The 23,804-nt window shown below is 43.2% G+C and overlaps 1 protein-coding gene across 7 annotated transcripts in view; it reads right to left on the bottom strand.

Moving 5' to 3' along the window:
* The window catches only part of cnot1 (CCR4-NOT transcription complex, subunit 1), a 229,729-nt gene that overhangs the window by 167,776 nt on the left and 38,149 nt on the right, over positions 1-23,804 (bottom strand). For all 7 annotated transcript variants that reach the window (XM_070897738.1, XM_070897741.1, XM_070897739.1 and 4 more), the window contains 5 exons: positions 12,236-12,334; positions 6,426-6,494; positions 6,245-6,299; positions 4,403-4,606; positions 2,599-2,767 (listed from right to left, as the gene is read on the bottom strand). In XM_070897738.1, the coding sequence (XP_070753839.1) occupies positions 2,599-2,767; positions 4,403-4,606; positions 6,245-6,299; positions 6,426-6,494; positions 12,236-12,334 (596 nt within the window). The remainder of the gene's footprint in view (positions 1-2,598; positions 2,768-4,402; positions 4,607-6,244; positions 6,300-6,425; positions 6,495-12,235; positions 12,335-23,804) is intronic.

The raw sequence follows: 23,804 nt of genomic DNA, 5'->3' as shown, positions 1-23,804 counted from the left end.
ATAATCAGGATCTTAATACCATGTCACTTTACTCACACTATGCTGGGCCCATGATAAAAGAGTGAATGAAGGACGACATACATAAATACATAGATTTATCACGAGCATGCAATTTATAAAAGGGAATAGCAGTATAACCAATGAATTCCCAGTCACAATTTTAGTAAATCACAACGCAAGGGGAGTACTGAACAGATAAACACAGCTTGCCAACACTTGGATGCCCTCACAAAAACCTTTATATTTGAAAACTGTCTTGTTTATCCAGTGTTCCATTCCAAGGTTTTGGGTCTGCGCAAATGAACTAACACAGCACAGAACTGCCAAGCGACATTATCACTTCACAGATTCTCTGGTGCATTCACTAATGACTGTTTTTATAATGGACTTTTAGTATGTGACCCAATTAGCTACATTCGTAGACTAACAGGGCCTGTGGACAAGAACCAAAAAGTATAAAAGTTTTAAATTCTCCATTAATGTTATAGATGACACAGATTGTTGCACCATTGTGCTATGCCGCCGTGTATCATGATGAGTTAGTGGGCACAATTTCCAATAGTGCAAGTTCTCTAACCCAACTGTACAACTCAGGACATGTCAAGTGGAGCTTGTGCTCTTATCCATAGGGAGAATGAAGAAATCAAACAAAAAAATGCAAGAGGTTGTTTATAGCATGTGCTATAATTGTTGGGAGCAGGTATCATGTTTGCATTCTCAGCGAGGAATGTTCTATTGTGCAGCAGAGAAAAGCTTTAAAGATGGTCGTTTAAATTGGACATTTGCTCCTTTCAAGGGGTGGATGCCGCAACCTTACAGCAGGAGCAATTTGTCCAAAGTCCCTGCAACAGAACAAACATTGTGTGCTCAATGCAACCAATATAATTGAATCAGAGAATTTTACAACACAGGAGGCCATTCTGCCCAGTGCACTGGCTCTCAGAGCTATTCACTTAGCCCCATTACCCTGCCCTTTCCACAAACCCTTTTAAATTTATCTTTTCAAAATATTTACCCATTTCCCTTTTAAAAACCATTATAGATTATGTTTCCACCATTGGTTCTGGTACACCTTTCCATATTCTGACAATCCTGTGTTTAAAAAAACCGAACTTCTCTCTTTGTTCTGATTATCTTAAATTTATATCTGCTGGTTACCAACTAATATAAGTACTTTTTCCTTAATTACCTGATCTAAATTGTTCAAAACACCTCTAATTTTGAACCTTCTCTATTCTAGAGAAAATAGCTTCTCTCGTTTCCCCGAGATCTTAAAGCATCATACTTGCACTCTTTCCATGTATTCAGAATTATCCTAAAGTAAGGCACACAAAACTGGACAATTCAAACTGCGGCCAAACTTTAACCCTATTATACAATCTAGCATCTCAATTGTCATTTTCATTACAAACAGCATTATCAACCCGTCCTCTTTCTTTAAAATAAAGATTTGCGTATCTAGTTCCTTAAGTCTTTTTGCTGCTCTACTCTTTATAAAAAATTACCACTTAGTCTACACATTTCCTTTCTTTCTTCACCTCAGAATGTATCACCTTACAATTCTCTGCATTAAATTGTCAGACATCTATCCACCCAATCTGCAAACCCATTATGGCGAGTGAATAAAAAGATTAAACTGTTAGCATCAAGAACACCAGTCAAATGCAGCACAGAATCCATCTCACTTCTATACAAGTATAAACTAGGTCACTATTCACTGGTGAACCATAGCGATTGCAGACTGAGTATTTCACCCAAGAGCTGGTAGCTTAACAATTTAATCTAACAGCTATAACCTTTCAAACACAAGGATTTTACTTTCCCACAAAGTAAAATTAATCTGTGTTCACATCATCAGGAATATTTTTACAAATCTAAAAGGACATTGTCTGCTGGGAGTACCACTGCACTACAGTGTGATACAGTGCACATTTAAAATCTCTATCCTCTCCGCTGCCCTCCCCCCCCCCCCCCACCCCAAATTGCAGCCAAGTTATATTGGCTGTCCTAATGGAGGGAAATAAATATATACCAGTCATACTCCTAAACCACTTTCTTGCACCTTGTGGAAATTAGTTTGGAGCTACATTTGCAGAGATCTGGAAGTCGGTCAACTGCACTCAGTATTTGTTGATTTTTTGGCGAGAGAAAATGTGGGTGTGGGAGGCGGGGGAAGAGGGTTAATTAAAACTCAAGTTTGAGCAGTCAGTGTTGATAACACTGGTAGAACTCACTGAGCCTAGCAGCAATATATATACCCAAGAGTTCCAGCTGTTTCAGTGCTACCATTTCACCTGTATTAACACAGTCCACATCAGTAGTCAGTATGCTGTTTTATTGAAGAGCACAATTTTCTGGTAGAGGGCAGGAACACTCAACTTAATATTGACAAAAACCACACCAGAAAAAGTACTATTTTTTTTTTAAATGAAAGGAGTGGAAGGGATCCTTGCTATTCATTGAACAGACTGTGTTAAGGAAAAAATTCCAGTAGCTCCAGAGTAGAACTGGCTGCACTAGCTGGAAGTTAAGCTTAGAATGAGATGAGCATTATTTAGAAGTAACCCGGTGAAAGTCAGTAAGCAGATTTATACGTACCTTGTACAAAAGCCGTAGCCTACTTCTTGCATGAAATCTGCTAGTGAGCTGTCCATCATTGTTTTCACTATCCCTCCCGAATCAGACAGGATCCTATCCATCAGAATGTCCCGTTTTTCAGGATATAGCAGTGGTGCAAGCACCACAGGGCAACGCTCTTGCGGAAAATCTGGCACAAAAAAATATATAATTTATTAAGAAAATAGTAACAAGTTGTGTTTTTAAGGGTGTATCAACAGATGCAGAAATCAATAGAACTAATCGAGATCCCTCCAAAAACGTAGTCACTCTCCAAAAACTACTTAAAAACATTCCTGGCGAGGTTTGGATAAATTTCCCTTTCTTCTATTCCCACCCACTACCTTTGTCTCCCAGCCCACAACATACAACCTGCTAGGTTACTGTCATAGACCATCCAGGCATCATTCTCCCTTTAAATTTCTTCTCACCCACACCCCTGCCTCTCCTCTCCCTGTCCACAAAGTGACAGAAGGCACAGCCACATCCCAGTACCTCCACATTCAATGTAGCTTAGATGAGGATATGATCAGCTTGGAAAAAATGCCCCTCCCATAATTGACAACACTATCTACAATCATAAGAAATGCTCATTTGGACGAGGTACCAGAGGGTGACCTACACCCATAGAATTGTACCTCAGCAATGAGTATATAACTCATAGCTTGGCAATGCTTGGTACAGTACACTTGCCCTCTTCAAGTTACTGCATGCTGGGTGGCAAATGTATGGTTAAACTAGCAGCCAAGGCAGGTCAGAGCAATTTCTTGCTCCACTGCACTGCCCCCCAGTCAAAAACACTGATTGTTTGCTGAAATAAGCTACCATGGCACCAGGAACCCCTCTGGATCCTCATTCTCAAGGCTATTATTCATGGGTAAGCCTCAACAGTGAATGTCAGCAGGTTATTCAACCACAGCCCATCTTGGCCTTTTCCTCACCCAACATAAATGCAGACACACACACTTTTGGCTGGGGTCACCTCGGCATCGATCAGGAACAGGAACCCTGACCTAGGCATTGATCAGGAACAGGAACCCTGACCTAGGCATCGATCAGGAACAGGAACCCTGACCTAGGCATCTATCAGGATCAGGAAACCTGACCTAGGCATCTATCAGGAACAGGAACCCTGACCTAGGCATCGATCAGGAACGGGAACCCTGACCTAGGCATCGATCAGGAACCCTATCCACCCTTACCCAGATAAAAATGTCAAGACAAATTGTATCGCACCCAATCACTCCACCCTCTGAAATCAGCTAGCACAGCTTGAGCCAAGGATGGAATTTGGGATCTTCATGGCTCATCCACTCACTAGAGAAATTTCCTGAAGCATTGGGAAGCTGATATGACTCAGCAGCTCATCATTTGGTGAATTTTGTTGCTGTGCTTTTAGAGCTTAGAATATCTATTTGAGTACCTTCACCACATGGACTGCAGCAATTCAAGAGGCTCAGCACCACCTTCTCAACTGGGAACTGGGAATAGGCAATAAATGCCAACCTTACCAGCAACACCCGAAAATGGATTTCAAAAAATTGTAAGATGGCAGACATTGCAAGCTAGGCATTCCATGGAGCATGGCCCAGACTTCCAAGTTCCCCACTAACACAATAGAGCAAGTTGTCCTCACATTAGTTGTAAGAGCAAACAATCTACATAAGAGGTAATCCATAGTTAATGTAACTTTATAATGACCCACTCTTCCCCATTCACACTGGCACACCATTGTCTCTCCCCCAGTTGTACATATTAGAGGATCATACAACAATGCTTTCTTTACCTCTGCGCAATGTCTTAAGGAAAGCGTCGATCTGTTCCTGTCCAACACCAAAAGCTCCTTTCTGCCCAAAAAGGAGATGGGAGAGGAGCAGGTGCAGGACTTCTATTGCAATATCCTGAAAGCCACCTTCTTGGTTCCCGCTTACGTCCGCGTCGATGTAAGAGCGCAGAAGATCTGGAAGCTTCTGTTTCACGAACTGGAGAGCTGAAATTCAATAGCGACAGCTTTGATAGAAGGACAATATCAACCTATATCCTGTGTCGGTGGCAGGGCTGGCAATTGGAGTAGCAGGTAGATGCATGGGGGAAGCTTGGGCTACGAATTGGCAGATCAGCTAATAGGCCAGCTGAACCTGCCAATGGAGAAGCAAGTGCTGCCGGAATGGACTTGGGCAGACCAGGAGTGGCAAAGCATTCAAAATTGACAGCACCTATTTGGGAACTCTCAATTATCTGTGAATTTCCATTATGTGGTGGGATGAAGAGAGTCCCTCCACTATAATGGATAATTATGGTTCCGTTGTACATGAAGTTTGAGCTGCATAAATAAATGGGAGGGTGGAGGGAATAATGTCTAATCCCACTGACAGCACTTGAATAAAACGGAGATCGCACACAATTAAATATAGCATTATTACATTTAAAGGTTTCTTATTTAAAACATTTTTTTAATTATTTCCAGTTTTTCTTGCACGAACAGTTCATGTCTTGCTGCTAAATCAAATCCACAGAAATAAATCCCAAAGAGGGACAAGGATGTGAACCCAAGATTCCTCACTCAGAATGTACTAACAAAGTACTGTATATTAATGTCTTACTGAAGTCATTAAATGAAAGGCAGACGTTCAACATTTTACTTATTTATAAACAAAAACCCCAAACTGCTTGAATTGAAAGCCTAGTGTGTTAATACTGATAATCTGATGCTGCAAGAAAAACCAAAAATCAGATCCAACACCAACAGATCATCCTAGAAACAGTGGCTTTCAACTCCTGACTTCTCGACAAACTCCCACAATTCCGAAGTGCCAACGGCATCTAATGTGAAGTGCCATGTGGGACAGGCAAGAAATTTTAATGTAAAAAAAAAAGTGGGCTGCTGGAAATTTGAAATAAAAAAAATAATGGAAGTGCTGGAAATAGTGTTAAATGCCACAGCCAGAGAAAATAACTCTTTAAAAGGCAGTGCAGTACAGATAAATTAAACTAGCTTGAGGCACCAGCCTGGTATCTTCAAGTGGCTCCGTGCAGTTTATAATTAACAACTGATCATATCGTGTCTGGAAACAAGTGTGCTCTTCCAATCTATTTCTTCTCTAACCCATATTGTGCAGCTTGAGTAGTTAGGCAGACAGGTCTAAGCACACTCTCCAGCACCTGAGTAGATTCAACTTCTGCTTGGAAGAACCTTATACTAAGTTACCCCGACAGTAACTTCATCATTCCAACGTCATTGCTTCAAACAGCCCCTGTTGTATTGGTTATTTCTTTTTAAACAAATGCTTCCAATAGCACTCATAGTTTAATGTTTTGCTGAGCAAGAATGGTAATTTATGAACAGTTGTGTGCTGGTATCTCCACTCTAAGAATTAGGCTGAGGCTAATATTTCATGCAGGACTGTTATATCCAGCAGAAGGGGGAAGACAAGGGAGAGACATACTCACATCCCATTAGGCTGGACTGGATTCAAGCCGTGGTCTGAGATGTAGACTGCATGCTAATCCACTACCCAATCAAACTTTCATATACCACTAGTGTAATTATTCAGATGGTCTAATTTCATAGCACTTCCAAACTCAAACAAGTTGAAAATGTGTTATATAAACTGGTCACGTCACTTACCAAACCCTCGCAGATCTAAGCTAGAAGAATTCAGCAAGGCAAGGCCGAAGATAACCTGAAACACAGAAGTGTACAACGTCACAACAGAACAGTTTGTGTCGCGAATAAATTGGGAGACACACAAGCAGGGACCACATCTGTTAAAACCAGCGCTGTTGCGCCACAAAGCACATTCTCTTACCTCTTGGACCTTGCTTAACTTGAGCACTTTACTAAGCTGAGTAAACAGATGAGGTGAAGGTTTCAGACTCTGAAAAGAAAAGGTAGGATTAATTAGACAAATCTTGAACAAAGTTGGTGTAACTTGGGTTGCTTTAGGGAAGATGAAATTAAAACCACAAATACTGGAAATGCAACATAAAACAGAAGCTAGCGGAAACTGCACGTCAGTCAGCATCTGAGAGAAAGATGGATCAACTTTTCTGGGGATGCAGAGGAAAGACCCTTCACCAGATGAATTACATCCAAAACATTAACTCTGCATTTCCAACTTTTACCAGATAATCGGCTGGGCTCATCAACATTCGGCCATAATTTTTCTTTTAGGCACGTGGCCCCTTTAAGTTCCGTGCTTGCGCGAACTTCAACAATGCAACAGCCGGTCCCAGGCTGCGCGGGATTGGCAGAGAGCTACGCGGCTGCGCAGCTTACAGGAAACATTGCTCATCATTGCTGCTCACTCTTTGGCAACTTGTAAACAGTCATAATTTATCAAGAAGCTTCCTCTTCAACCTCAAACTTAGTTAACTTCGTGAAAGTAAAGTTGAGGTAGATGGCGGAGCAGGTTCAAAGGGCCGAATGGCCTACTCCTCCTCCTATTTTTTCTGTTCTTAAAACATTCTTTCATTTCAATGTGGCAAATTCTTCATCTTAACAGGCACACAAGGAGGTGAAACCGTGAATTGTATTCATAAGAAACAACAGGTGAATCAAATAAAAAAACCTTACAAAAAAGATAAGGGTGTTTATCCCCCTTCTTTTACACAGAAAGGAAAGCAATTTCTGAGCAGAATGAATGACTAAAAGCAAAGCCACAAAAAAGAGAGAAAAAACTGCATAATTCTTACCATGGATTACAAGCACAATACTATCTCTAAAGGAAAGCCACACATTGTGTTTTCAACAAGGGACAGCGAGTGAGAATTTCAATCACTTACCAAATAGAGAATAGATGAACTTACTTGCCTTGGGAATGCTCGTCCTTGTTTAAAAATTACTCTCCTAAATTTTCTACAGGGGTTGACAAAGGCTTTCTAAGGCCTCCCTGATCCAGGTGTCTAAAGAAATCTGCGTCTATTCTCAAGTCAATTAATATGACTCCTCAGCTAAAATGTGTTCCAGTAATTCAGGGGGGGTGGGAGGGGGGGAAGGTGAAAGAGAAGAAATGAGAAAGGGGAGAAAGACTGTTGGGCTGAGGCAACAGGACTTACTAGAAACAGAAGCACTCACATTTGATCTGGGCTACTCTGATAATTTCTCAGCCATCCAGATAACATTGTCCACATTACTTACATCAAATTCCTGGTTGAAGCAGAAATTTGAGTAGTAACCAAACCAATCTGAATAGACTATTTGTGCAAGGTCTGCTGGTTAAACAGATGTACACATTTAAAGCCTTGCTGTGAATAAAAACTCACGTTCAGTTGTTTACCTAATGTGGAGGCACGAGAGCCATCACTAAACAGGAATTTGCCGAATTTTATCTGTTCTTGGTGGCCACGCCTCTGAACAAAAATCTTTGGCTATTTGGAGAGCAGGATGCAGCCATCAGACCTGAAGAACAAATTTTCCTAAAGTATTTTCCCCACAGTATATAAAGTGGGAGCTGGGATTCTATGGGATACGAGTAGCTCCCTAGTCAATTAAAAACACCCTAGCTCAACTCAGGGAGCTGCTTGTGTTTGACCCAATTGAGAAGCAATCCTTGCATTCTGCTCACTCAGTGTTCAGTCAGTGCCTTCAGCAGTCCCTAGCCCTGAGCAGACACTAACAGGAGTAATTTCCTCATCTGCCTCAAATGAGAAAGCAAAGCTCATTTGCTCCTGTAAAGTTGCCTCTTTCCTTGAGTGACTCGGTTCAAGTCACGAGCCCCATTACCTCAGCTAACTAAGCTGCCGAGTTTCACATTTGAGGTCCTACAAGGTAGTTCTTCCTGGGTTAGTGCCATGACCAGTGCACGAGGTACAATCCATCTTAACATTGCCTATACACTGGGATAGAATTTCCATGACTGAGCATGTACACCAACGGAATTTTTTAACTCCTACAATGGCTACAAGTGCTCTCAACCAACACCTTTCTCCCTCGTTCGGTCAGTGGGTTGGGTTCCTTGATGCTCAATACAGGAGTCAAATAGGATCAATACTGGTTGCAGAGGAAAGGGCACTCCACTGGACAGTACTGAGCAATGTATGTCAACAAGTACCAGTGACTTAAACACTTTGGTTGCAGAATTAGAGACCTGACCGCAACCAAACCCACAGATGTCACCAATACTAAAGATATCAAAGCCCACAAGCCCTCTCCCCCACTAAACATTTTGGATGACAGATCATAGTTTCATCAATACATCTCTGTGGGCAAAAACTCCCTGCCTGTGCTCAACTCTGATGCAGCAGGGGAGACTGCTTCTATGCCAAGCTGGACCCCACAGCCCCTCTACAATAAGTGAACATCAACAGCCATCTAGGTCATGAAAGTTTCACAGAAGTGGAGAGTCATATTTAATCTCTTCGTCGAGTTTGGAGCTTGCCAATTTAGAGTAGTTTAAAAGTTAAACGCAACTTCAATTGCTGGCTGCTGTACCTTGCTTGAGAAAGAACCGTAGCAGGTCAGTAAGCAGAAAACGGATGAATAACTCCCTATAAGCTGCTTTGGGGAGGTGGAACATATATACATTGCACTGACTAGATTTGCAATTTCTGTTTAAGTTGAGACTGTCAGGGTAAAATTATAGAGAGTTTGAGATTCTTATTCAGGTGTATACACTGCAAATACAAAATTCAAATGATTCTTGAAAAATTAGTAATGACAACAAATGATGTAGACTGAAATCAGAACATGAAGCAACAGCTCAGGCAAGCATCCCCGTACCCCTCCTCCCCCAAGAATAAGGCAGAGATTGCAAGATTGTGCATGTAGAAAGGAAGAAAAAATTGAGACAGCCAGAGTGAGGTAGACAGGCATTGCAAGACTGTTCATGTATAAAGCAAGGTTTTCTTGGACACTGAAATTAACAAATTACTGTTCCTGCAAAATTCCACTACCCCAAAGGCAGGTACCCTGATGCAGAAAACTCTTCCAAGACGTTAAACAACAGTTTGGAAAAATAATGGCAAGTGTATTGATTTAATATTCAACAGATTCATTTCTGCAATCCACTTTGTATATTACATTTTCACTACATCATTTTACAAGCACTGTAAAGAATTCTTGCTCACGAACACCCGTTCCTCCAACAATGCAATAAAACAGCAGCTGGCAAAAAGTTTCCTGAGCCCACACATTACCACCATTCTTAAAGAGACGGATATCAAATAAGGGCCTCTCGTCAATTCATCATCGAGGAAGACTTGCTTCCAATCCTGAAGTGAGTCCTTAGGTAGCTGAACAGTCCCATACGAGAACCACAGATTCTGTCACAGGTGGGACAGATAGTCATTGAGAGAAGGGGTGGGTGGGACTGGTTTACCACACACTCTTTCCGCTGCCTACGCTTGATTTCTGCATGCTCTCAGCGATGAGACTCAGCGCCTCCCGGATGCACTTCCTCCACTTAGGGCGGTCTTTGGCCAGGGACTCCCAGGTGTCGGTGGGGATGTCGCACTTTATCAGGGAGGCTTTGACAGTGTCCTTGTAACGTTTCCTCTGCCCACCTTTGGCTCGTTTTCCATGAAGGAGTTCTGAGTAGAGCGCTTGCTTTGGGAATCTAGTGTCTGGCATGTGAACGATGTGGCCTGCCCAGCGGAGCTGATCAAGTGTGGTCAGTGCTTCAATGCTGGGGATGTTGGCCTGGACAAGGATGCTAATGATGGTGCATCTGTCCTCCCAGGAGATTTGTAGGATCTTCCAGAGGCATCGTTGGTGGTATTTCTCCAGCGACTTGGGGTGTCTACTGTACATGGTCCATGTCTCTGAGCTATACAGGTCAATTATAAGGGTTGCTGCTGCACAATCTTGTTTTTATGGAACCTTCATATTGAAACCTGCCCTCCATCTGGTGGTAATGTGAATGTGCAGGTGAAAGGAAAATTGGGGATTGCACCGCTGCTCCAAACAGAACACTATCATCTGTTGGGAGCTTTTAAGTATTCAGTTCAAAATCTTTTCAAACCACCACTAGATATTAAATGACAACTTTCATGGACTTTTTCCATTAAGATGTCCATCCAAAATGCTGCATGTACACAGAAACATAGGAACAGGTGGTGGTCATTCAGCCTCTTGAGCCTGTCCTGCCAACGTTAGATTCTGGCTGATCTGTACCTCAACTCCATTTACTCACCTTTGTTTCATAACCCTAGATATTCTTACGCAACAAAAATCCTAGCGACCTCAGTCTTGAAAATTTCAACTGACCCAGAATCCAGCATCTTTTGGAGGAAGAGTTCTCCACTACTGTCACAAACTGCACCTTTGCCATGACCATTCACCCCATCAATTCCATCTTCACACACAACTGTTGGAAAATGAGATCACTGGTGCATCTAGTGGTTAAGGTACTTTGAGATAACACTAGAAACAAACTTCAAGTGCCCCAAGTCCAGCTGTCTGTACATATAGGAGAGATTATACAAAAGATGTTACAAAAACCTTAGCTTCACTGCTATTTTATGTCCTTCCTTTCATGACACAGCAATCTGCTAGTTTTCCACACTATGCCAAATGACCTTTTAAACCCCTACATGCAACCAGAGCTCTCCTCCAATGCAAGACTTTCAAAGCTTTCAACAAAATTAGGCCTTTTACCATACTTCATACTTGCTTGCCACCACTGCCTACTCATGATTTTTGTCAACATTTAGTTGCTCCTCACTTTCTCTCACTATATTTGATAGTAGCTACAGAATTTTTGCTCTAACATTGCCGATCAAATGTGTCAGATGGAACAGTGAGCATATAGAACATTGAGTTAAAAGAAAAAGGTGTAGAACAAGTGCACGCCATCACCGTCTCTTTAACCTCTGCAGTTAAATAATCACAGTACTGATCACGAAGTAGCATTTCAAGAGCTGGCACTAGAGGAAGAAAGATCAAAAATTTCCAATATGCCATCCTGGTTGCCAGACAGCAAACCACATTTGTTGATTACAGAGCAGGAAGAAGCAGTTTGTTGGATCTAAGATGTATGTTTTCTACACGGTTTGAAAGTGTAGTCCAACTAGGCAGGTACAAACTCTTAGTGCCCTTAATGGCTCAGTAAGTAAATGCCCCATTAACGTTGCACTGATCCACATGAATCAGGAAGGTCCTCATTTCAACATCTGGTCACTGTTAAATGGGTAATCTCAATTAGTGAAAATGGGACAACGGGAGTTGGGGACAGGGAGAAATCAGAATTCCTATTGCTGATTATCAAAGTCACACATGCTGGAAAGTGCCCATGTGTAGTAGTAGCTGTCCAGTGAGGACAGGACAGGACTCGGCTGCAATGTCGAGACTCGCGTACATAGGGCCATTTAGGCATGACATCAAATGGTTGTCAGCATTTGAGCCACTACCTTTAGGAAAGGAGGTAGGAGGCAAAAACTAAAAAGGAAATCCAGAAATTGCAATAAATACAAGAAAATTAACCTGAAATATATTATTGAACAATGAACAAAATGAAAATGTATTTCAGTACCACAGATGAACTGTCTTGAATCCAATATGGCAGATAACATTCATTGTTTAAAAAGCAACTTTCAAAATATGGGCATCAATGCAGTTTCAAACTGACAAACTAATATTCACATTTGACAAGTATTTAATTCAGCTCCAACACGTGCCTACCTTCTGATAATGCAATGGATTGTCAATGGCGTAGCACAGCGTCGAGATAAAGTTTGGCTTAGTGATCAGCGACGCACACTCCTGAATCAGAAACTGAGTCTGCAACAAGAAAACATTTTTAAAAAGGCAGGTTAATTGAAGGTAGAGCAGCTGTACCTCAGTGACAAACACTTGACTCTTAGTTCACATACTTGAGAACAGGACGTCCATCACTCCAATTTATTTGGACAAGCTGAGATGCACTTGCACTGCTCAAAACAGACAAAATTGTAATGATTCTGAACAGCCAATTTACTCAATCTCAAAGCCCAACACAGCTCCCAATTGGAGCTTTAAAGTGTCATCCTAGCACTTTAGTCAGTAGTGGGAGCTGATTGATGCAGTCTCAGTGGATATAAAAGGAATTAACTGAGCACATTTATCTGGGCTCTTGTGCAATCGATTTTGATTGACACGGACACCATAATTGTAATTATGTCCGCTGTGGCTCAGTGGATAGCACTCTCGCCTGAGTCAGAAGGTTGTGGGTTCAAGTCTCACTCCAGGAACTTGAGCGAGAACAAATCTAGGCTGACACCCCAGTGCAGTGCTGAGGGAGTGCTGCACTGTTGGGGGTGCCATCTTTCGGATGAGACATTAAACCGCGGCCCCATCTGCTCTTTCAGGTGGACGTAAAAGATCCCATGGCACTATTTTGAAGAGCAGGGGAGTTATCCCCGGTGTCCTGGTCAAAATTTATCCCTCAATCAACATAACAAAAACAGATTATCTGGTCATTATCACATTGCTGTTTGTGGGAGCTTGCTGTGCGCAAGTTGGCTGCCACGTTTCCCACATTACAACAATGAATACACTCCAAAAGTACTTCATTAGCTGTAAAGCGCTTGGAGACGTCCGGTGGTTGTGAAAGGCGCTATATAAATGCAAGTCTTTCTTTTAATCTAGCTTTAAACTTTCCTTCGTAATAAACGTAGTCGTGGAAAGTTATTTTCTCTCGTGCAAGTTGCATGATGTTTGATTTGGTGCGTTTTACTATGTTAAAGGTGCTATGTAAATGCAAGTTGTTGCTGTTTAAATGAAGAGTAATTAAGCAGGAACCAAATGCAGGTGCAAAAACTGAAGAAGTTGGCCCACAAGTGTCCTAGACTCAGGTTTAAAGACCCTTACGCAATTAACTGGACTGTCGAGAGACATCTTTCATGAGTGACTACAGATAATCTGCAGACATCTCGAACAGGGACAGCTCTTCCCATAGAAGACACGGTCACCATAATGTGAAGCTTTCATCGGACCACAGGGAACATCCATCACACGGAATTTTAAGCAGACACTTGTATCAAATGATGTGTTTGCAAGGGGCAACACTTTGATTATTTTTTCAGTGGCAAGTGTCCCCTCCAATGCAAACCATTATGTGAGCCAGAAGAAAACAAGTAAATAAAGGGTTTAAAACTTAGAACATTTTGATAGGTTAAGACTAGGCAGGGAAAAAAGTAAAACTGAACTTTAATTTAAAAATGCAGAATGGGAAACTGACAAAAACAGAGTCCAAATTTCAGTTAAAACAGTGTTTTGGTAGATTCAAATCAAAACATATTCCTAGAGGTGCATTTTCCTTCTCACACGAGGTTATTTGGAGGGAACCGTGATGAAAAAAAGTCCTGTGTACATGATTAAATACTTTCCACTTATTGGCAGCAATCTACAAAACTTAATTTTCCATGCAGCTTTATTTTCTAAAAAAATCCCACCCTCATTACTTTAACAAAGTGAGCATGTTCCACCCAACAATGCTGCCTCTGTGCGCTGAAATTCAAACTTGGCCAGGAAAGGGAGGGGGGGGTAGGTGGAAGGAGAGGCAAAAGGTTTGCCACTTTTCAGCATTTTATAGTCAAGGCTGAAAAATAAAACTAGTTTAAGGAGAAGAGGGAAATCAATAAAAATACCAAAACTAAAACAGAAATGGATTAAAAAAGACTAAACTATAAAAAAGATAGAAAGAAGAAAAAATTAAACTATAAAACAGACAAAGGAAAATTCAAATATGCTGAACTTCTCGGTAGTTTAAAAGGAGAAAAGGAGAGAAATAAATCTATCTGCATTAACAGTAAGGATGCAGGCAGGACTGGAAATCAAAGTAATCTAAAGATTCTGGGAGAGGTAAAAGAAAGGGAAAAAAACTTGCATTTATCAAGCACTTCACACGGTCTCAGCTTGTCCCAAAGCATTTCACAGCCGGTGCGCAATTTGCACACAGCGAGATGGGTGATTCGATAGTCGGTCCAAGCTCATGGTCTACAGGGTTGTAGTAGTACCCGCCCTCCTGTGTGGCTCAGAGACATGTACCATGTACTGTACACCTCAAGTCGCTGGAGAAATACTGCCAACGATGTCTTCGCAAGATCCTAGAAAATCCCCTGGGAGGACAGACACACCAACATTAGTGTCCTCAACCAGGCCAACATCCCCAGCATCGAAGCACTGACCACACTTGATCAGCTCTGCTGGGCAAGCCACAGCCTGCATGCCAGACACGAGACTCTCAAAGCAAGCACTCTACTCGGAACTCCTTCATGGCAAACGAGCCAAAGGTGGGCAGCGGAAACGTTACAAGGACACCCTCAAAGCCTCCCTGATAAAGTGCAACATCCCCACTGACACCTGGGAGTTCCTGGCCAAAGACCTCCCTAAGTGGAGGGAGTGCATAGAAACATAGAAACATAGAAAATAGGTGCAGGAGCAGGCCATTCAGCCCTTCTAGCCTGCACCGCCATTCAATGAGTTCATGGCTGAACATGAAACTTCAGTACCCACTTCCTGCTTTCACGCCATACCCCTTGATCCCCCGAGTAGTAAGGACTTCATCTAACTCCCTTTTGAATATATTTAGTGAATTGGCCTCAACTACTTCCTGTGGTAGAGAATTCCACAGGTTCACCACTCTCTGGGTGAAGAAGTTTCTCCTTATCTCGGTCCTAAATGGCTTACCCCTTATCCTTAGACTGTGACCCCTGGTTCTGGACTTCCCCAACATTGGGAACATTCTTCCTGCATCCAACCTGTCCAAACCCGTCAGAATTTTAAACGTTTCTATGAGGTCCCCTCTCACTCTTCTGAACTCCAGTGAATACAAGCCCAGTTGATCCAGTCTTTCTTGATAGGTCAGTCCCACCATCCCGGGAATCAGTCTGGTGAATCTTCGCTGCACTCCCTCAATAGCAAGAATGTCCTTCCTCAAGTTAGGAGACCAAAACTGTACACAATACTCCAGGTGTGGCCTCACCAAGGCCCTGTACAACTATAGCAACACCTCCCTGCCCCTGTACTCAAATCCCCTCGCTATGAAGGCTAACATGCCATTTGCTTTCTTAACCGCCTGCTGTACCTGCATGCCAACCTTCAATGACTGATGTACCATGACACCCAGGTCTCGTTGCACCTTCCCTTTTCCTAATCTGTCACCATTCAGATAATAGTCTGTCTCTCTGTTTTTACCACCAAAGTGGATAACCTCACATTTATCCACATTATACTTCATCTGCCACGCATTTGCCCACTCACCTAACCTATCCAAGTCACTCTGTAGCCTCATAGCATCCTCCTCGCAGCTCAAACTGCCACCCAACTTAGTGTCATCCGCAAATTTGGAGATACTACATTTAATCCCCTCGTCTAAATCATTAATGTACAATGTAAACAGCTGGGGCCCCAGCACAGAACCCTGCGGTACCCCACTAGTCACTGCCTGCCATTCCGAAAAGTACCCATTTACTCCTACTCTTTGCTTCCTGTCTGACAACCAGTTCTCAATCCACGTCAGCACACTACCCCCAATCCCATGTGCTTTAACTTTGCACATTAATCTCTTGTGTGGGACCTTGTCAAAAGCCTTCTGAAAGTCCAAATATACCACATCAACTGGTTCTCCTTTGTCCACTTTACTGGAAACATCCTCAAAAAATTCCAGAAGATTTGTCAAGCATGATTTCCCCTTCACAAATCCATGCTGACTTGGACCCATCATGTCACCATTTTCCAAATGAGCTGCTATGACATCCTTAATAATTGATTCCATTATTTTACCCACTACTGAGGTCAGGCTGACCGGTCTATAATTCCCTGTTTTCTCTCTCCCTCCTTTTTTAAAAAGTGGGGTTACATTGGCTACCCTCAACTGATCCAGAGTCAATGGAATGTTGGAAAATGACTGTCAATGCATCCGCTATTTCCAAGGCCACCTCCTTAAGTACTCTGGGATGCAGTCCATCAGGCCCTGGGGATTTATCGGCCTTCAATCCCATCAATTTCCCCAACACAATTTCCCGACTAATAAAGATTTCCCTCAGTTCCTCCTCCTTAATAGACCCTCTGACCACTTTTATATCCGGAAGGTTGTTTGTGTCCTCCTTAGTGAATACTGAACCAAAGTACTTGTTCAATTGGTCTGCCATTTCTTTGTTCCCCGTTATGACTTCCCCTGATTCTAACTGCAGGGGACCTACGTTTGTCTTTACTAACCTTTTTCTCTTTACATACCTATAGAAACTTTTGCAATCCGCCTTAATGTTCCCTGCAAGCTTCTTCTCGTACTCCATTTTCCCTGCCCTAATCAAACCCTTTGTCCTCCTCTGCTGAGTTCTAAATTTCTCCCAGTCCCCAGGTTCGCTGCTATTTCTGGCCAATTTGTATGTCATTTCCTTGGCTTTAATACTATCCCTGATTTCCCTAGATAGCCACGGTTGAGCCACCTTCCCTTTTTTATTTTTACGCCAGACAGGAATGTACAATTGTTGTAATTCATCCAGGAGGGCGCTGAGCACCTCGAGTCTCGTCGCCGAGAGCGTGCAGAAATCAAGCGCAGGCAGCGGAAAGAGCGTGCTGCAAACCAGCCCCGCCCACCCTTTCCCTCAACGACCATCTGTCCCATCCGAGACAGAGACTGTGGTTCTCGTATTGGACGGTTCAGCCACCTAAGAACTCATGTTAAGAGTGGAAGCAAGTCTTCCTCGATTCCGAGGGACCGCCTATGATGATTAGTGATGTTGGTTGTGGGATAAATGCTGGCCAGGATACTGGGAGAACTCCCCTGCTGCTCTTCGAATAATGTTTTAGGACCTTTTACAACTACTCAAGGGGGCAGATGGGGCCTTGGTTTATTTAATGTATCACCTGAAAGACGACACCTGTGATAGCGTAACACTGAAGTGTCATGCTCAAGTCTCTGGCGTGGCGCTCGAACCTATGAATTTCTGACCGAGAGGCATGGGTGCACCCAGAGCCAATTAAGTACTGGAGAATTTAATGAGTTTTGTGCCCCATCTCATTTTCCCTTGCTCCTCTCAAAATACTGATTCCTTGCTGGGATTAGGTTTTGTGAGTAGTGACTCCCAAAAAAACCTTTCTTCATGCACAATTCTTGACAAAGAACTAGCAAGCTATTTATGTGCTGTGTCAGAGCCAAACCCAGGTTGCTTCATAGTCAAACTCAATCTGTTCTTGTCCAGAGTTCATGTGTTTTTCCACAGGCATCACTGGACCGAGATCAGGAATGAGAACCTGATAACCTTCCCCTCCCTAGCCCTGGACACAGACAAATTATAGTATCCCTACTGCCACATCAGCTGAGATCAGCCAATTTACCACAGACCAGGAGTTGAACCTACAATACCTTTAATCACTTTCTTATCCACTGTCTTCACCAACTAAGCCATGGGGACCACTTTGGGTGAAAACACAGTAACTAAGATTTATGGTCACTGATATGATATTTAGCACCAAAGCCAATTAAGCCAAGGAACATCATGAATGAATTGTCAAATCTGTGTGCAACTGAACTCATATATTGCACATGTAAAATCCACATGAAAAGTTAGCTCTGCAGCAACATTCATTTTCAGAATACTATACTGCACTTCACTTGAAATAAAATATAGACTTCACAGTTGAATAAAATCAGCCTCTGATAGAAAGGCAATGTGGAACCCCTCAGACAGGAAAACGGGTAAGTGAACCTTTTCAAAAAAAAGGTGCTAGTAGGAATGGAGGCCTGGGTTGCAAGGCTCTAATAAATAAGGACACTAAAGTCATGTCGGATTTCTTGAAGGCGACAAAGGAATAGTTCCAGGGAAAACATTGCTATATAATGTGTACCACTTACATTATCAGTTATCCTAGTACTGGACACTGCACCAAATTAGAATACTATTCTTTTACATCATGAGGGGGTGGGAGGGGTAAGAGAGGGCAGAAGAGAGAGGGGGGGGGGCAGAAGAGAGAGGAGAGGAGGGGGCAGAAGAGAGAGGAGAGGAGGGGGCAGAAGAGAGAGGAGAGGAGGGGGCAGAAGAGAGAGGAGGAGGCAGAAGAGAGAGGGAGAGTGGGTGTGTAGAATTTACTTTGGTATAATCAAATTTGCTGTTTTAAAACTGGGATCAAGGGATCTGTTGAAAGTGAAGAAAATATTACCATGCATCCCAGTCAGCACAATTTATGCTCATTTTCTTCTCTTTCAAAAATAATGAATTTGCACTTAGACACAGAACCTTTCACATTCTTAGGAAACCCCAAAGAGCTTTACAACCAATGAACTACTGCTTGAAGTGCAGTCATTCATGAATGACCCATTAATCTGTTTCATTAATTGGCAAAGTATTTTGCGCCCTTCTTAACCTTGTTAACTGCAGTGCCTTTACTGTTCAACTGGCCGGAGTCTGTGAGCTCAGCACAGATCAGCAATCAGATTTCCTGCTAGGATTGGTTCTGGGAATGCATAACATAGATTCTACCAACAAAAGTAAAAAAAAAAACGTGGCACTCTGCAGCCTAGCGATCCCTGAACTTCACTAAGTTGCAAGGCCTTTATTGAGATGGCACACCTGAACTTTGCTTTTTTCCCAGCTGAGTGAATTCAGGATATAGGCACAGATATTATTCTATTTTACTTCAAATTTGTACTACAATAACTTCATTAAAGGAAAGTGTTTCTGAATTGTCAATAAATACTCCAGTAAGACAATTTTGTGCATTGTACTGTCGGCTTCTGACACATGGCTCTCACGCAGTCAATAGCACCAAAGATCACCTGGGCAGATTTGTTAAAGCTGGTGGCAACAAAGACTGCACTTGACTGGGTCTTCCCAAATACTTTCCATCAGCTAAACATAGTCAGACTTATTAATGAACACAGCATATTGACTTCAGCGTGCAAACGTACGTAATGTCATGGCACGCTGGATGAACACGTTTTGGCAGAGGTCAGGATGTCAGCACTTAATCAGAAGCTGGCCTAGATGGGAGACCATCTCCACTCTACAAACATCTCAAATTTAGAACTGCTGTATAGAGACCAGGAGCAGACAATTTTTGTATAACTCCTCCTTGTGCAACATCAAGAATAATTACACCACACATCACTGGAGCAAAACTTCATGGTCACAAAGTCTCTGCTTCCAGGCTGCCTCTAGCCACCAGTTATAAAGCAGGGTAAACAAAAGAAGCTGAGAAACAAAGAGAGTTTTGAATTATAAAGTTACATTACCTGACAAAGATACCAGACAGCAGATGGGGCAGAGACCTGAACGAACAGGCCACCAGACACAAGGCAGCCAGCCAGTCTAGTTGTCCGCAAATAAGCAATGTGTCCACCAATCTGCTAGCCCACACCAGAAACCAAGATGTGGCTCAGGTCTCCTGTATTACAGGAACAGGAATAGCAGCAGGGACCTATGGGGTATTTGTCCTTTACAGCAACCTTCTTGATGTTACACTCTAGGTCCTGCTCCCACAAGACTTCTAAGTTAAAGGTAAAATCTAAGTACGTTCTTTCACACCTCTCCCACTCCCAATTCATTTTCCAGTGGGGCCCAGAAGTTAAGTTTGGTGATCTAATCTCAACCTATTCCTGTTCTAGTCAAATTCTAAACCCACCAGTGAGGTAACAGGCTGAATTCAAATCTTTCCAAAAAGCCACACCTATCAAATTTAACCAGAGAACTCAGCATGAAAAATATTACCAGAAATATTACCAGAAGCAGCAAATTCAAAGTTTGCAATTTAACTTGGGTGGGGAAGAATGCATGGTTCATTTCTAATCACGGTCAATCACATGTATATGTGGCTTGCAGGCTTCTGCTGCTCCAGACTAACAGACAGATTTCAACCAAGCTACTGCAGGCCCCCCCATCTTTTGTCCCATTCCCGTTACAGCAAACTGAAAAATAGTTTGCGCTTCTCAGCACAGTAACATGACCCAGTTATTCAAAACAGCAGCACATACATTTGCACAAACTCAGAAATCAAAACATCTAACAGACATAACCCAATATCGGCCCAACTCCAAATTAGCAGCCAATGACATCTCAATTTTCCAGCCACCAGAGAGAAAAAACCACCACCACTCAGCTATGTGCTCACTTCTCCCACAATTCCTTGTTCAAATCTCAAGGCAAATGGCATCCCCATTTAGTGCTAACATTGTGCTCAATTTTCCCCAATGCCGTTTTTTGGCATATTGCTACAGTTAAGCCCGTTTTTCTTGGCCCCAACTACTCCAAAAAGTAGTAAGTTTCCCCGATCTATTTTTCTGCAACTGTCGCCAAGCAGCCTGTTCTGTAGCTTCAGGGGGTGGAGCCTAATGTCTGCGCCGAAAAAGTGCCACCCCTTCTGCGCATGCGCGAAAAAAAAGTTTTTGACGTGATTCTTATAGGTGCGCATGCCCAATACAGTTCCCAGTCTGCATTCAACCATTTTCAATGAGCCAGTTGTGAGAACTTTAATTCTTAGTTGAAAAGTCGGAGCTGCAATACAAGATGCAACGCGGCACAAGGACCAAGAATTTCTTACAGGATGAAGTGGAGGCACTAGTTACTGTGATTGAGGGCAGATGGCACGAGCTGGACACCAGCAGAGGTCACATAAAAGTTCCACCAGAAGAAATGAAGAAACGCTGGAACCAACTTGCACAAGATTACTGTGCAATGGTGACCACCCCAGAGGTCTGGAGGCCTATGCAAAAAGTGGCAGGACCTTAGTTAAGTAGTAAGTGTAAGTAATATTTTAATTTATTCAATGGCATTGGAACTCTAAATGTGACCAGCTGTATATGCCCCACCCAGCAGAAAGACACCCTCTCTAAAAAGTTGTATTTTCATCTTTGCAGAGGAAAGTGGCACACAACAAACAAGAAGGAACTCAATCAGGAGGAGGCCCTGCAAATCTGCACCCACTGACACCCTTGGAAAAGAGGGTCGCTGCTTTGATGGGTCCTGCCTGGAGAAAAGCAACCACTGCACAAGCTGGGCCCACACTCTAAGGGAGGCAAGCCCTGCAAATTCCACGGTCTGGCTTTGCTAAATGTTAAGTACTGCGCGGGCTAGCCATACTTCAATTCATGGGGATGTCTCCGTCAGCTCTGCTTCAGTTGATGCAATGTGTTATCATTCATCGTGGTCCTTCAAATCAGCCTTCTGCCTACTCATGCTACCAACCCTGCCCCCTCCCCTGCTTCTAACCAGTCTGTTGTCTGTTATATTTTGCATAACTTGAGGCCAACCCGGACAATGCAGAAGATTCAGACGTGGATGAGCCTGAAGAGAACATCTTCCAATCCCACCTTCCAGATCAAGAGTATGGGGGGGAGGGGAGATGGATGAAGCCCCCACTGTTGTACTCACACTGGAGGTGGTGCAGGTGCCACCCATTGAGATGCCAGCCCCTTCCAAGTGGTTTGCGTGTTGGTGGGACATTCCATGGTTTCCCACTGTCCGAAGCCAGGGATTCCAGTGGGGTAAAAGCAAGCCACACCCAGGGTGAGGAGGGGAAGGAGAACTCGACAGTGCTCTCCTCAGGTGCAGGATCTAACAGATGTGGTTCAGATGATGGCAATGAATGCAGAGAGCATTGACCTTACATGATCACTCCTGGACACCATCAGTGGGGTGGGTGATGAGGTATCGGGACTGTCGGGAGGTCAACACTCACGAGAAATGGGAACACTGTCCGGGAACACGAGGGAGGGAATGTCACAGGTAGATGATGCGCTGTCAGTGGACATGAGGGAGGGAATGCTACAGGTAAGCTGACACAATGTTGCTCAACATGAGGGAGGGCATGTCACTGGTAACTGAGTGTGCCAGGGCACGAGGGAGGGAATGTCAGAGTTTGCTGCTGCAATAAGGGAACAGGCTCAGACACTGTGCCCATTGACAGACTCAACTGCCACTCCCACTCCAATCCCCACACCAGCCTCTGAAGAGGCCCAAACCGAGTCCTCCACATTACTGCCTGCGTCCTGCCCCTCCCCATCAAGTACGCGCGCATTACCAGAGATGTTCGAAAGAAGCAGCTTGGTACCAACCCAAGAAACACTGCCCCACCGCCTGCGGATAGGGGTGGAGTCACCAAGACCAAGCGCAGCAGGCGGTCTTAGGTGGTGGTGGCACGGTGGAGGAGAAATGGGTGCAGCCTTTTTTTGCTGCTGTTATTATTATTGTTGTTACTGTTGTAACACTTCTCAAATTAAAAGTTTTTTTGTAAATTATGTAAATTTCCAAGTTTACAAGTTTGTAAGTGGGCTTAAATGAAAACTTTAAAGTTTGATACAAGAATATTTTTATTAAAGTTAAGTACAAACAAATGATCGTTAAACTTTTGAATAAAATATATTTTATATTATAACTGAATAATTTACATTATTTGTTCCATTAACAACAATATTACGAAACATGTCCAAACAGTAAAGATGGTCCTTGTGGAATAGTCGTCACTGAGCCTTCAGGCAGCAAAGCGTTCACGGATGAGCTGCTAGCACAAGGCTCAAGCAATCGTTAAGGGCACGACGGCCCGCCCTCCTACGCCATCGTGCTCCGGATTCAGGTAGTTGCATGGCTTCGTTCATCTGCATCTTCCTCATCATCAGCCACTCTCACCTCGGGTGGATCTTCTACTATCAGCTGCTGCTGCCTCATGATGGCTAAGTTATTCAGCACGCAGCACCACAACAGTGAACTGACCGTCAATCTCAGGGGAGTATTACAAGTAGCCTCCGGAATGGTCCAGACATGAGAAACCCTGTTTCAAGATACCAATGGTCCTTTGTGTTATGCTGCGTGTCGCATTGTAGCCTAAAACGATCCAGATGCATAGAATGAAAGTGCAGCTGCAACCTTCACTTCAACTGACAAAGCAGTCCTCCTGACGCTTCTAGGTTGCAGGTCTGCTTTTACTAACTCACATCTCAGTTACAACTTATTTTCAGAAACGCAGCTTTCTGACACAGTCTGCATCACTCGGGAGCAGGTACGAATGACTGTCTCGATATACCCAACGTGGGTGAGGTCTCCAGCCCATCACCCTACGTGCTCTGAGGTTCCTCATATGATGTCAAATCAATGGTTTCCTCCTCCGCACCATCACGCAGAAGGCTTGCACAACGTATCGCATTGTCAGTATTGCCGCCATGGTTAAATGTTACCTTTGCAAGAAGCTCAAAACGACAGGCAGGACAAGGTTCTTTGTTCTCTCTCCCCGCCAAGGTCAACGCTCTTAAGTATGGACCACACCCAGGTCTGAGCAG

The sequence above is a fragment of the Pristiophorus japonicus genome, chromosome 13, assembly GCF_044704955.1.
Source record: "Pristiophorus japonicus isolate sPriJap1 chromosome 13, sPriJap1.hap1, whole genome shotgun sequence".
NCBI classification, from domain to species: Eukaryota; Metazoa; Chordata; class Chondrichthyes; family Pristiophoridae; genus Pristiophorus; species Pristiophorus japonicus.
Note: the sequence above shows the minus strand (reverse complement) of the source record. Positions and strands in the feature narration are given on the sequence as shown.